Here is a 14935-nt window from a genome sequence, read left to right as displayed (position 1 = left end):
GAAAGTGGGACACAATCATGAAGTGGAACAGACTTTATTGGATATTTCAAACTTTTTTAACAAAACAAAACAAAAACAAAAAAAACAAAAAAAAAGTGGGTGTGCAAAATGATTCAGCCCCATTGAGTGACTACTTTGTAGTGCCACCTTTTGCTGCGATTACAGCTGCAAGTCGCTCGCGGTATGTCTCCATCAGTTTTGCACATCGAGAAACTCATATTTTGGCCCATTCCTCCTTGCAAAACAGCTCGAGCTCAGTGAGGTTGGATGGAAAGCGTTTGTGAACAGCAGTTTTCAGTTTTTTGCACAGTTTCTTAATTGGATTGAGGTTTAGACTTTGACTTGGCCATTCTAACACCATTCCATTGGAGTTTTTGCTTTATGTTTTGGGTCATTGTCTTGTTGGAAGACAAATCTCCGTCCCAGTCTCAGGACTTTTGCGGACTCCATCAGGTTTTCTTCCAGGATGGTCCTGCATCTGGCTCCATCCATCTTCCCATCAATTTTAACCATCATCCCTGTCCCTGCTGAAGAAAAGCAGGCCCAAACCATGATGCTGCCACCACCATGTTTGACTGTGGGGATGGTGTGTTGAGGGTAAGAAGCTGTGCTTCTTTTACGCCAAACATAACGTTTTGCATTGTTGCCAAAAAGTTCGATTTTGGTCTCATCTGACCAGAGTACCTTCTTCCTCATTATGGTGTGTCTCCCAGGTGGCTTGTGGCAAACTTTAAACGACACTTTTTATGGATATCTTTAAGAAATGGCCTCCTTCTTGCCAGATTTGTGCAGTATACAACTGATTGTTGTCCTATGGACAGATTCTCCCACCTCAGCTGTAGACCTCTGCAGTTCATCCAGAGTGATCATGGGCCTCTTGGCTGCATCTCTGATTAGTTTTCTCCTTGTATGAGCTGAAAGTTTAGGGGGACGGCCCGATCTTGGTAGATTTGCAATGTTCTGATGATTCTTCCATTTCGATATTATTGCTTGCACAGTGCTTGGGATGTTTAAAGCTTGGGAAATCTTTTGTATCCAATCCAGCTTTAAACTTCTCCACAACAGTATCTCGGACCTGCCTGGTGTGTTCCTCGTTCTTCACGATGCTCTCTGTGCTTTAAACAGACCTCTGACACTATCACAGTGCAGGTGCATTTATACAGAGACTTGATTACACACAGGTGTATTCCATTTATCATCGTTAGTCATTTAGATCAACATTGAATCATTCAGAGATCCTCACTGAACTTCTGGACAGAGTTTACTGCACTGAAAGTAGAGGGGATGAATCATTTTGCACATTAAAAACGTTTAAAATATCCAAATAAAGTGTGTTTCACTTCACGATTGTGTCCCACTTATTGTTGACGCTTCACAAGAAATTACAGTTTTATATTTTTATGTTTGAAGTCTGAAATGTGGCAAAAGGTCAAAGTTCAAGGGGGCCAAAAAGTTTCGCAAGCCACTGTATATTATTATTATTCTATTATCAAGACGATAAAAAGGATTTTATCTCTGAAAAGAGCGTAGCCATCCACAAAACGCTCGCGGCATCAATAAAAGCGAACATTCCGCTCTTTAGCATGACGACATTTTCTTTCCCTTCCCTCATGCGCCCAAATTTCTCATCTGCTTATTGCTAAAAAACAGTTTTGTCCGCAATGACATCATGAAACGAAGCAGGATGTTGTTGCGGACGGACGTTTTTTTCTTCCCGCTGGGCATCCGACCGAGACCGAGCGCAGAAAAATGTCAGTCATGTGGTTCCAGGACGGGAAGCCGAACCCGGCCTTGAGAAATCCGAATCTTGCGACAGACCCCGAATGCCTCGCGGTTGACATGCTAACGCTAGCTTGCGCAGCCCCCCCTTTCGGCTATCGGCACCGCGGGGTCGAGAGGTTCCAATAACAACGAGGCCGACACTGATCCCGGATTAACACTGCCGGGATCCGGCTAGCCGGAGTTGCCGGAGTTGCACTTTCTCACTAAAGTCCCGCAACGTTTTTTGTTTTGTTCCGACTTTAAAAATCAGAACATTTCGGAAACCACGTCGCGACGGATTTGTATCGGAAACAATCTTAGTTCTTTTTAGAAAAAATGCTGCTCAGAAAATTTAATACTATTAATTCAAAAGTGCAGAAAATAATAAAACTTGAAATTAAACTCAATTATAATTTAAAAAAAACATTTAAAAATTAAACACATATAAAAAACACGCCACCCCCCCAAAAAATGAAATGTAAAAATAAACCAAATAAGTTTATGAATTTATAAGATTTTTAAAATAATTCCAAAAATTCAACAAATTCCAATAATAAAATAAAAATCAATTGATTAAAACTGAATAAATGATACCAAATATTTTTTAAATATAATAAACAAAAACGATAGTCATACTATTAATTCAAAAGTACAGAAAAATAATAAAACTTGAATTTAAACTCAATTATAATTTTAAAAAGGCATTTAAAAATTAGATACATTTTAAAAACACCCCCCCCAAAAATGAACTGTAAAAATAAACCAAATAAGTTTATAAATTTTTAAGATTTTTAAAATAATTACAAAAATAAAAATCAATTGATTAAAAACTGAATAAATGATACCAAATATTTTTAAAATATAATAAACAAAAACGATAGTCATACTATTAATTCAAAAGTACAGAAAAATAATAAAACTTGAATTTAAACTCAATTATAATTTTAAAAAAGCATTTAAAAATTCGATACATATAAAAACACCCCCCAAAAAATGAAATGTAAAAATAAACCAAATAAGTTTATAGATTTATAGGATTTTTAAAATAATTACAAAAATTCAACAAATTCCAAAAATGAAATAAAAATCAATACATTCAAAACTGAATAAAAGATACAAAATTTTAAACATAATAAATTAAAATGATGGTCATACTATGAATTCAAAAGTACAGAAAAATAATAAAACTTGAAATTAAACTCAATTCTAATTTTAAAAAAGCATTTCAAAATTAGACACATATAAAAAACACGCCACCCCCCAAAAAAATGAAATGTAAAAATAAACCAAACAAGTTTACAAATTTATAAGGTTTTTAAAATAATTACAAAAATTCAATAAATTCCAAAAAGGAAATAAAAATTCATTAAAAACTGAATTAATGATACAAAATATTTTTAAAATATAATAAACAAAATTGATGGTCATACTATTAATTCAAAAGTACAAAAAAATAATAAAATTTAAAATTAAACTCAAGTATAGTTAAAAGAAAGCATTTAAAAATTAGACACATTTAAAAAAAACTATTTAAAAACACCCCCAAAAAAAATTAAATGTAAAAAATAAACCAAATAAAAGTTAAACAATTTTTTAAAATAATTACAAAGATTCACATTTTTTTCAAATATTAAAAGTCAAGTCATTAAAAACAAATATTTTGAAAATACAATCAACAAAAAAATAATTGTATTACTAGTGATTCAAAAGTACCAAAAATAATAACATTTAAAATGAAATCAAAATAAAATCAAAATATTTTTGAAAGCCTATTTTCATTACGTTCATGTCGCAAAAAAACTAAAATATTTTAAAAACCTTTTAAAGGATTTCTTTTAAATACCTTTTTTTTTTAAACATATTCATTAAATAAGCCTGTTCTTATTGTTGACGTTAATGTTTTACACAAAAACGAAAAATACAAAATATTATGGAAATAATTTTAACGGTTTCTAATTAAGGCATTGGATTTATGTTCGCAACATAATTTTTTACTTTTTTTCACTTTGGAGAAGAAATCTAAGTTTTTGTTGCTGTTTTTTTCTTAAATTATTTTTTCTTTTATTGAAGAGATACTCTAGTACTACTTCTAGTATTTCATGTAAATGGTCTGTGCTTATAAGGCCACGATTGACGTGGATGGATGGTGTAATGCAGGGGTGTCAAACTCATTTTAACTCGGAGGCCACACGATAGAATAAACATTCTGTCGGGGGCCGGACTAGTAGATTAATAAAGAGAAAGAAAAAGAGATAAAGAAATAAGAGAAAGAGAGAGGGAAAGGAAGAGAGAGGGCGGGACAAAGTAAGAGAGAGAGGGAGAGAGCGTGAGAAACGAATGATAAAAAGTCGTGAGAGAGGGGGAAAAGAAAGTGAGAGGAAGAAAGAAATCCAAAGAGAAATAGAAAGACAGAAGGAGAGAAAAGAGAAAAGAAAGCGCGAGGGGTATGAAGAGAGAAAGAGAAGAGAGACAAAGAGCAACAAAGGAAGAGAAAAAGAGAGACACAGAGAGTGAAAGAGACAGAGAGGGAGAAAAGGGGTGGAAAAGAGAGAGACAGAGAGAGACAGAGAGAGAAGGACAGAGAGAGAGCGAGAGAGACAGAGAGAGTGAGAGAGAAAAACAAATACAAGTACAGAGTCTTTGTGAGAGGCACTGGGCTCTGGCAACATCAAGTTGACATATTTCAACCTGCAGCTTGTTTTTCTCTGAGTGTTGTCTCGCGGGCCGGATTCAATCCCTTAACGGGCCTGATCTGGCCCGCGGGCCGCCTGTTTGACACCTGTGGTGTAATGCGTGTACTGCAGGAAAGATGTAGTGGAAGCTAGAGCTCTTGTTGGTGATAGGAATGAGTGGAGAGGTGTTGTAGTAGGATGTTTGGACGCATTCTAAGGAATGGGCAGGGCACCTGTATGATGCAGCGGGGGTAAACCAGCGAAAGCTGTTGAACAGAAGACTGTGTTGTGTCACCCTGACCCGAGTGACATGGCCGCTGTCTTGTGTCCCGTTTCATCTGGAGGGACGAAAGCATGACTTCCTTGGGTACCGAGGTGCTCAACTTGTTTGGGTATTTGGGTTGGCCATGGTCAAATGTTTTTGTATTTTTTGCTACTTTTTCCTTTTTTGTTTTTATGTATGTGTTTGTCTTTCTGTCGATCACCCCTCTCGAGGGATATGACCAGGCTGTATAGATAGCTTATATAGCGCTTTTCAAGACAATGAATACTGTACCTCCCAAAGCGCTTTACAACATGCTTCACACTTACCCATTCAGACACACACTCACACACCGCCGGAGAATCGAACCTGCGACCTCTTGAGCTACAAGTACATAATTCTATCTTATACTTAACAATAATCCGTGATTGTATTGGGGGGAAATTTTATGGACGTTGTCGAAATTCCCAATGGCAGTATTAGTACGTTAGTATTGCTAACTCCTCAAAGTTGAGTACTTCACTTGGACTGTTTTAGAAAAAAAACACAGAAATACTTTAATTTCGTCCTATTTTGGGCTCCCGTCATGCATTAAACTCACAAATAAATGATGTTTTTTTAACTTGCTGTGGCTCAAAATATTTTATTAAGACATGGTAAATAGGCTGGAGGGGGAAAGGGGCGTGGCCTGATTTGGGATGACTGAACAGCCAATCAAAGTCAAGAGTTCCTCACATAATTCAGGAATTAAAAAAAAAAAAAAAAAGTTGGTCAAGGGTTGTGTATGTATTCGTGATGACAAGAAAAAAACATTCATCCAATCACTCGCTCATGCATTCATCCTCTTCCTCTTGCATATCCTCATGTTAAAAGCTTCTTCGGGGTCCATTGGCTCATTTTTGGCCCAACTGGGAGAGCTGCCAAAACACACATAAATAAATTCAAGTTTGGATCAGGCAAGCGTCAAAAAATTTTGGTTTGAATTTAAAAAAATATTGGAAAAGTATAAAATACATAAAGTTAAACAAAATTGAAATGTTCTGCAAGACAAAAAAAATCCAAAACATACTAGTTTTCTTGACACAACTACAATCTCAAATAAAAAATATGACAAAAACTGTAAAGTAAATTATAGTATACTTTTATCCTCAAAAGTACCTTAATGACGCCAAAGGTTATATTTAGGTACTGTTTGTATTCTTGCAGCAATTGGATCTTATTAATTGTAACAATTAATCAAGATGGCCTTCGCTTTGGTGCTGGGAAGTGCGGGGAAGAGCTTTTCTCCCCACCTTCCCTTCTTTTGTGTTACAAAGTTTCACTTTCCTTACTGCTCATTGATTATGGCCAGAAGCCATCTAGCGACCAGCATTATTTGCTTCAATTAAACATGTGATTTCTGTACAGACCAATTAGATTTGTTTAATGTATTCATGTGATCTCGCTTAAGCCAATCAGATGTGTTGTTCTATGCCTGAGTTTTTCAATAAGCGAGTCTCTAGCCATGGAGGGAGTGTGGTTCCTTCCTGAGCCAATCTTGGAAGCACGCGCCTCCCATGGAAAAAAAACATTTTTTGACTCAGAGTGTGTTCTTTTCTTCATCCGAATACAATCTCAAGTTTTAACCTCGACAAAAACTACAATTAAATCCTAAATTTCTATTACTACTATGACAATGATTTACCTTTTAAGGAAGAAAACAGAACAACCATTACAATAATCTGTTGTGCTTTCGTAAGAGGTTTTCTATTTGTTGCATTTGTCACTGAAGCTAGCTTCACACTGCAGAGCTTGATGCTAAATTTGAATAATTTAGGATAAATCCGATGTTTTTGGTGAGATTGTTCACATTTCCAACTAAATGCGATTTGAATGCATTCTCCTGTGACTTCTATCTATCTCCACCATGCGCAGAAGAGGACACGTGACCTCACACGCAATGCGTCCATTGTTTGCGGAAGTACTCATGGATGCTAACGCCGTAGCGTATCCAGCAATTTGAAAGTTATTGTGCTACCCGAGGCTAAACACGGTTATCCCCCCAAATATGAATTCAATCCGAAACCTCACTTTCCCATCAATTGAATACTTTCCGTGTTCTCGTCTGCTATGGTTGTTAACAGGGCCAGACTTGAGTTTCAAGGGGGGTGCACAATTATTATTTTTTTGCACAGCATTGTTTCAAGTGTATTTTAGGGGTGTGTTTTACAATTAGCCTTTTTCATGTAGAGTTTATTCTTGCATTTTGTAGTTTATTTAGGGTTGCACTGAAAAGTCAGTATTTATAATGGACATTTTGTTGTGTCATGCAGGGATTCCCATTTTAAGTTGCTTACTAAGAAAAAGTGGAATGGGTAAAAGTTCACAGCAGAGTAGAAAAAGGTATGATTTATAATTTAGTAAAATACCGTAATCAATTTTTTTTTAAAAAAAGGACTCCTCTTCTCTTTTTTGTTTTTCCCCATCTAGCGTTTTATTTCTATTTTCTCGCTTTTTTTCTTATTTTGGTCTCCCATTTTCTTTTTTATTTAATTTTTCTTTTCTTTTATTTTCTTTTATTCCCAGCTTTCTAATTCTATTATATTGCTTTGTCCTATTTTCTTTTTTTTTCATTCTTATCTTTTTTCTATTTTTCCTTTTATTCTTTTTTTTCCTCGCTTTTTCTTTTTTTCTTGCTTTTTTCTTATTCTTTTTCTCATTTCCCCTTTTCTTTTATTCTTTCGTTTTATTTCTACTCCCGCTTTTTTCTTATTTTGTTCTCCCATTTTCTTTATTTTGTTTTTCTCTTCTTTTGTTTCTTTTTTCCCTAGCTTTCTAATTCTATTTGATTGTTTTTTTTTCAATTTTCTTTTTTTTTCATGTTTGTTTTTTTCTATTTTTCCTTTTCTTTTTTCCGAGCTTTTTCTTTTTAAAACATTTTTTCTTGTTTTTTTCTCGTTTCCCTTTTTCTTTTCATCTTTTCCCATCCAGCTTTTTTCTTTTTCCTTCTCTCTTGTTATTTTTTTTCTTCTTTTGTTTATCTTTTGAGTGTTATTTTTTTTTTTCCAGACTGCCCTCACCACTGCATCCAGATTCCTTCGGGTGGGCAATGTGTCCATGGGTGGACACTGCCCCCCCGTAACGCCCCTGGCTATTGAATTCTACGCCTTCTCCCGCCTCTCGATGAAACGGGGGTCGACATTTAACGCAGAAGTCGCTTTCCGAGAGATCGGATATATATCGGATTTAGGACTATGTACAAAAGTGGCCGGGGTATGGTGTGAAAAAATGGGATTCGTGCTAAAAAAAAAAAAAGAAAAAATCCGATTTTCCTGCCGTGTGAAGCTAGCCTTAGTGAGCTTTCACGTTGCCTTCACCGACCTGCTTGACGAATTGCGAGGCGTTGAAAAGTTCGCTGCAACCGTAGATGATTTTCTTGCCCGCTTTCGACTGAAATAGCCGCGCGCACAAAAACCAACGTTAGAAAATGCCGTGATCATAAAGGGGGGAGAAAACGTACCTTGGTGTAGTCCACCAAGTTCTGGTACTCGATGTAGTTTCCTCCGCCCACCACGAAGACAATGGCCTGAGGAACGGAAGACAACTCGATTACGGTTTAGTCCAGGAAATAAGAAGGAAAAATAATTATCCTTGTATTAAAAAAATGTTTAGTATCATTTAAGTGATTTTTAAAATACATTCATTTTTCTAAAATCTTTTAGAATTTACATGAATTGTTTCTAAAATTCGTCTAACTTTTATTTGGTTTATTTTTAAATGTAATTATTTTTTATGCTTTTATTTTTTTAATGTGTCTAATTTTTAAATGCTTTTAAAAAAAATTAGTTTGATTTTAAATTTGATTATTTTTCTGTACGTTTGAATCAATAGTACTGTATTAATTTGTGTTTATTATATTTTAAAAATATTTTTTTTATCATTTATTCTGTTTTTAATGAATTGTTTTTTCTTTTTTGGTTTAATTTTCTCAGAGGAATTGAAGTTTCAAATGAGTTGAAAAAATAATTTGAAAGTTCAATTACTTCCAAAAAGAATTAAAAACCAAATAAAAGAAAAAACAACCCATTATTTGGTTTATTTATATATTATATATTATTTTATTCTTTTTTGGGGGTGATTTTAAACGTGTAATTTTTAAATGCTTTTTCAAAATTATGATTTAGTTTAATTTTACATTTTACTATTTTTCTGAACTAAATAACTTTTTGTTTATATTTGAAAAATAATTTAAATCATTTATTCCGTTTTTAATGGCTCGATTTTTCTTTTCTTTTAGTTGTTTTTTAATAATTAATTGAATTTCGAAATAATTTTTAATGAAATGAAATGATCTGCATTTTATAGCGCTTTTCAAGTCAATGACTTCCCAAAGCGCTTTACAATGTGCTTCACATTTCCCAATAGCGGCCGTGATCTGTGCAACCATGTAAGCCGCTAACCTGCTTATTGGGGGTAATAGGGGGTTCAATGTCTTACCCAAGGACACTTCGACATGTAACACGGACAAGCCGGGATTCGAACTGGGATCCCTTAATCCTAAAACGATCGCTCTACCTCCTGAGCTCGTTTTAATTTCTATATTTCGTCAACATTTCTTAAATTTTCTTTTTCATTTTTAAAATTGACAAATGCTTGTATTATTTTTTTATTGTTAAAACTAAGAAAAAAACATCCTGTTTTTTTCATTCGTTTTGATTTCCATCTTTTGATTTCCATCTTTTTAAAAGTACTTTTTTTAAAACACATCCAATTAATTTAATTTATTTTACTAAATTAAAAAATATTTTTTTCTTCCTAAAAACACAACTTTATGACTTAAAGGTGGGGTGCGTCGGTTGAGGTGTCCCTAATAAGAATATTCTCTCCATTAAGTATGTGTTACCAATGCCAGACTGAGTTCAAAGAGCCTTTATCATTTTATGCCACTATCTGCTATTATGTTACTTTTAGCACTGTTGTTCTAGGACTCGCAACACATTAGGAAGCAGGAGAGGGGGAAGGTAGGAGAAGAGGGATTTCAATCTCATTCCTATTTATTTTTTGTTAGTGTAGTCTGAAAATGGTAAAAGTAAAAAAAGGCGTGTTTCAAACACAAACCAAACGCCGACCCAAAACCCCAAATAGATGAAAAAAAGAAGAGTTTTTAAGTACTTGAGGAATGAGCCGGCTAAGGCTGCAATATTGACTTTAAGCCAGGAGATGGCGGCAGAGAGTAGCTCAATTTCAAGTCGCCTTTAGATAACGTCGTTCGCTTGTCTTTATCCCAAAATATTTGAGTTATTTTGTTTTTTTTTAACGCATTTTCATAATTGGTCAATGAGGAAATCTTTAATGGCCTTACCTCTTGGAAAGGGTTTTTGTTCCTGGGAATCGAACTAGGGAAGACAAAGAAAACGGTACTGTGACATTGCTCTGACGTCACATTCGGACATAATCGCTTTTGTAATTTTCCGTTGGCTACCTTTCGCTACCGCGTAGCATCTTGGGGTCGAAATAGCGATAATCGTCCGTTTCCTGAAAAACAAAGAAGAGAAAAAATGGACGCACGCCAAAAAGCAAACATTCACCAAGCTATGCTAGCGAAGATTAGCATGAGCGAAGGAAGTCGAGCAGAAATAAAACGCAACCCGCACAGCGGAGGGGATTCTTTTATCCTTTGTCCAGATTCTTCCCCCCTCGTTTCTTTGAATCGTAAAACTTTTATTTGGTGTTTGTGTTATACTTAGTTTTGTGTTCTCCAGGGGTGGGCAAACTACAGCCCACGGGCTGAATGTCAGACTTTTGAATCTGGCCCGCCTAACAAAAGTGGTAAGAATATCTATCTATCCATCTATCCACCCTGGTCATGTCCCTCGAGAGGGATGACCGACAGCAACACATGCAAATAAAACAAAGAAAAGAAAAAAGGAAAAAAGTAGCAAAAAACAAAAAAATTTGACCATGGCCAACCCAAATACCTCAACAAGTTAAGCACCTCGGCACCTAAGTCGGTCATGCTTTCGTCCCTCCAGATGAAACGGGACACAAGAAAGCGGCCATGTCACTCGGATCAGGGTGACACAACACAGTCTTCTGTTCAATAGCTTTCACTGGTTTACCCCTGCGGCATCATACAGGTGCCCTGCCCATCCCTTAGAACATGTCTAAACATCCCACTATCCTTTTACAACACCTCTCCACTCATTCCTATCACCAACAAGAGCTCTAGCTTCCACTACATTTCGCACTCATAAGAAATGGTTGCTTGGTGGGACAAAACCCCTAACCACACAGGTCGTAGGGGAACTAGTCCCTGTGATGTGTTTTGGGCAAGTACAGCCTGGTGGTGCCCATTGCTGTAAAAGAACCAATATTATTTTGCCCTAATTCTGAAAAAATAAAAAATACTACAGACATACTACTAAAACACCACTACAGTAATACTACACATTTACTAGTACACAAATAATAATGTAAAAATACTTCTGCAGTAATACTACAAATTAAATATTACAGATATACTACTGCAAAAGTATTAAAAATACTAATAAACAGCAATAGCTATACTACAAAAATCTGTCAGCACGAATACTACAAAAAACTAATACAGTAATACAACAATACCACTAAATATTTATAACAAAATAAATACTACTACAAAAATACTACAGAAATACTTCTAAGGGATTACTTAAAAAATGCAAATATACCAGTACAGAAATGCTATAATACAAAAATACTGCAACAGAAATACTATAAAATAATATACAAATGTATTAAGATAGAAATACTACAAAAATAAAACTACAATAAAACTAGAATGAAAATATTACAAAAATACAACAGAAATACTACAAAACACTACTGTGGACATATTACAAAAATACTACTGCACATATATTACAAATACTACTAAAATACAACAATAGCTATACTACAAAGATCAATCTGCAGGAATACAGATACACTACCACAGTAATACATCAATACCACTTCAGATTTACAACAAAAGTTCTACTAAAGAAATACTACAGAAATACTACAAAATACTACTGCAGATACACTACAAAAATACAGTAGTATGATAAAAGTACTACAGAAATACAACAAAAATAAGACAGCGAAAGTGCTACAAAAATACAAATACAGTAATACTACAACACTAAATATCAACAACAGGGCCCCAATACTGTATATAATTATTTTGCTTTAATTGAGAGTCTTTTAAAACTAAAATGACGGAAAAAAATCTATTCCAAAACAAATATGAAGAAATATAACATGTCTGCATGTATATTTAATCGTAAATGAAAAAAACGGTCTCCAGGATGGGCCCCTCGGCCATATTTTTCAACCCCAAATTTCCAAATAACCGTCCAGCCTTTGTGTCCACTTACAGCGTGTGACTTCATCTCCATCAGGTTGTCCAAAATTCGAGTTACCGGAAGGTTCTGGAAACAACAAACGAGAACATTTCATTGGATTTTTCCCTTTTATTAGACGTGAAATATTGTCCTGTTTGTAAAGTAGAAGGAGGGGAAAAAAAAGGAAGAAAAAAAGAAGGAGAATGCGGTCTTTGTCCCAACGAGTTGCGCAGGTGTTTTGCTAGCTTAGCGTCACGCCGGACTCACGTGCTGCTTGAGGACCAAGTTTTTGACTCCCTCCATCACCAGCTGAGAACCGCTATTCATCACGCGGGAGAACAGACTTCAGGGGGGCCACGTGCAACCAGGGAAAACAGAGAAAATTGGGTGTGCAAGGTCAGGCCGGTAATCGGGTTCTGTTTTTGGTTTGTTTTATTATGATGGAGGAGGGTCCACGTACCCCATGGGCTTCACTCCACTGTTTCCGTAGTTGGCGGGGGCGGCGGCTATCTTGGTGAAGGCCCTGCGAGACAAAAGGATAATGAAAACGTGTTTAGACCATTTTAACTTCTCTACTATACTTAAATATAAACACGAATGGATTTCAACTTCTTCAAGTGAAGTAACTAAACCAGGGGTCTTAAACTTGCAGGCCCCAAGATGAATGTTTGAGGCCCCCGCCTTAATACGAAAGTTAAAGAGACAGTGTGTACTATTTTCCCGCCAGATGTTGCTGCTATTCAGTCATGGCACCGAAAACGAGTGCTAAAAGCACAACGGAAGAAGACAAAATACGGAGACCAAAACACACCTTTTTACTTTTGAAAAAAAGAAGAAGAAAGAAGGGCAAAAAAGAAAAGATCAAAATGAAAGAAAAAAAAATAGGACAAGTAAATCTTGAGTAAAAAAGGAAGAGAAAAATGAAAAAATAATGAAAGAAAAAAATGAATTTCTTTGTTTTTCTCATTACTTTCCCTTTTCATTTCCTTTTCCCCAGTTCCCTTTTTGCTTTATTTTCCTTTATTTCTTTTTCTTCCCCATTTGTTATTCCATTTAAAAACATATTTTCCCCTTTTTGTCTTCCTTCAATAAAGGTCGGGTCAAAAAAGGGTACTTTTTCCTCACTTTCAGTCTCTGTAGTTTGTGGTCTCCTTGGACCCATTTTTGGTTGCACTACACATGACAGCGACATCTAGTGGACAAATATAAAACACTGTCCCTTTAAGAAGGGCAGAATGTTTTTATTAACTGTGTTTTTGTGGAAAAGACTATTTGGCCCAACCTCACCAGGAGCCAAGCTTCAGCGGCCCCCAACTCAATTAAGTTTGAGGCCTCTGAACTAGACAAAGGCTAATATTAGCACTTCCTGTTAGCACATAACCGCCCTACCTCTGACGGAGTATTTAACGTATCTACAAAAGACTTAAAAGCCAAAATGGAGGCATTAGCTTTTCTAAATTTGACAGAAGAGGTTTTAACTTATCTGCAAAATGGTTGAATTAGCACTAAACAAACACTAGATTAGCACTTCCTGTTTAGCACATTGCTACCGTACCTCTCACCAACTTTTTAAGTTTTCTACAAAATACTTATTTAAGGATCAAAATGAATGAAGTAGCACTACCTGAAGGCTAGCTTTAGTACTTCCTGTTAGCCACATTTCTTCTGAAAAAGGTTTTAACTTATCCAAGAAACACTTAAGGATAAAAATGAATGGATTAGCACGAAACAAAAGTTAGCATTATCATGTTAGCACATAGGCGTCCTTCCTCTGACATAGGTTTTAACTTTTCAAGTCATGTTTATTTATATATCCCTTAATCACAAAAAGTCTCGAAGGCTGCACAGACCACCATAACAGCATTCCCTGATCTGAAACTTACAACGGGGCAAGGAAAAACTCAAAAACCTCAGCTTGAGGAAATTGAAGAAGACTCGAGAAGGGGCTGGAAAATGGATTGGTTCCTTATTGCTTCGATCCTACCTCTCAGATAGGATGCATTGCGCAAGATATACAGTAATATGACCTCTGAGTCTTTTAGTGTTACCTGTGGCGTTCCACAGGGCTTAGTACTTGGTACCCTCCTTTTCAGTATCTATATGCTTCCGGTCGATGATATAATCCACAAGTATAATATTAGTTTCCATTGCAATGCAGATGACTCTCAACCGTATCTGTCAATAAAGGAAAATGCTGCGTTAAGTTGTGGAACTTTTCTACAAAATACAAATGGATGAAACGAAATGAAGGCTAACTTTAGAACGTCCTGTTATCCACCTTTCTTCTGACTGAGGTTTTAACTTATCTAAGAAATACTTATTTGAGGATAAAAATGGATGGCTTTGCACTACAACAAAAGCTAGCATTAGCAAGTTATGTTAGCACATAGCTGCCGGTCCTTTGACGGAGGTTTTAACTTCTGTACAAAATAATTATTCAAAGATCAAATGGATGAATTAGCCCTAAACAAACACTAGCATTAGCACTTCCCGTTTAGCACATTGCCACCATACCGCTAACATACTTTAAGTTATCTGCAAAAATACTTATTTAAGGATCACAATGGAAGAACAATAAACAAACGCTAGCATTAGCACTTCCTATTAGCTCATGACCACCCTTTCACCGATGGAGGTTTTAGCTCATCAACGAAATAGTTTTCAAGGATCAAGATGGACGGATAAGAACTAAACGAAGGCTAACATTAGCACTTCTTGTTAACACGTAGTCGCCTTTACTCTGAGGGAGGTTGTAACTTGTCTAAAAAAAAACTTTTTTAAGGATCGAAATTAAAGGAATAGCACTTTTAAAGCTGTAACTAAACAAAGGCTAGTGTTAGCACTCCCTTTTAGCACGTAGCCGCTACAAAGGTTTTCCAGAAGACGCATTCGGACGG

The 14935-nt window shown here is 35.6% G+C and overlaps 1 protein-coding gene across 1 annotated transcript in view; it reads right to left on the bottom strand.

The window, feature by feature from the left end:
* Window positions 1-5322: 5322 nt before the first annotated feature.
* scfd1 (sec1 family domain containing 1) overlaps window positions 5323-14935 on the bottom strand; it is a 28214-nt gene continuing 18601 nt past the window's right edge. Inside the window, exons 18-25 of the mRNA XM_088353868.1 lie at window positions 12499-12561; window positions 12306-12381; window positions 12072-12125; window positions 10157-10209; window positions 10037-10070; window positions 8195-8260; window positions 8056-8124; window positions 5323-5612 (exon numbers count right to left, since the gene is read on the bottom strand). Of these exons, the coding sequence (XP_088209994.1) occupies window positions 5589-5612; window positions 8056-8124; window positions 8195-8260; window positions 10037-10070; window positions 10157-10209; window positions 12072-12125; window positions 12306-12381; window positions 12499-12561 (439 nt within the window). The 3' untranslated portion in view covers window positions 5323-5588. The remainder of the gene's footprint in view (window positions 5613-8055; window positions 8125-8194; window positions 8261-10036; window positions 10071-10156; window positions 10210-12071; window positions 12126-12305; window positions 12382-12498; window positions 12562-14935) is intronic.

Source organism: Urocampus carinirostris, chromosome 15 (genome assembly GCF_059441175.1).
Source record: "Urocampus carinirostris isolate Australia breed hairy pipefish chromosome 15, RoL_Ucar_1.0, whole genome shotgun sequence".
Lineage (NCBI taxonomy): Eukaryota > Metazoa > Chordata > Actinopteri > Syngnathiformes > Syngnathidae > Urocampus > Urocampus carinirostris.
This window is presented reverse-complemented; position numbering and strand designations above follow the sequence as displayed.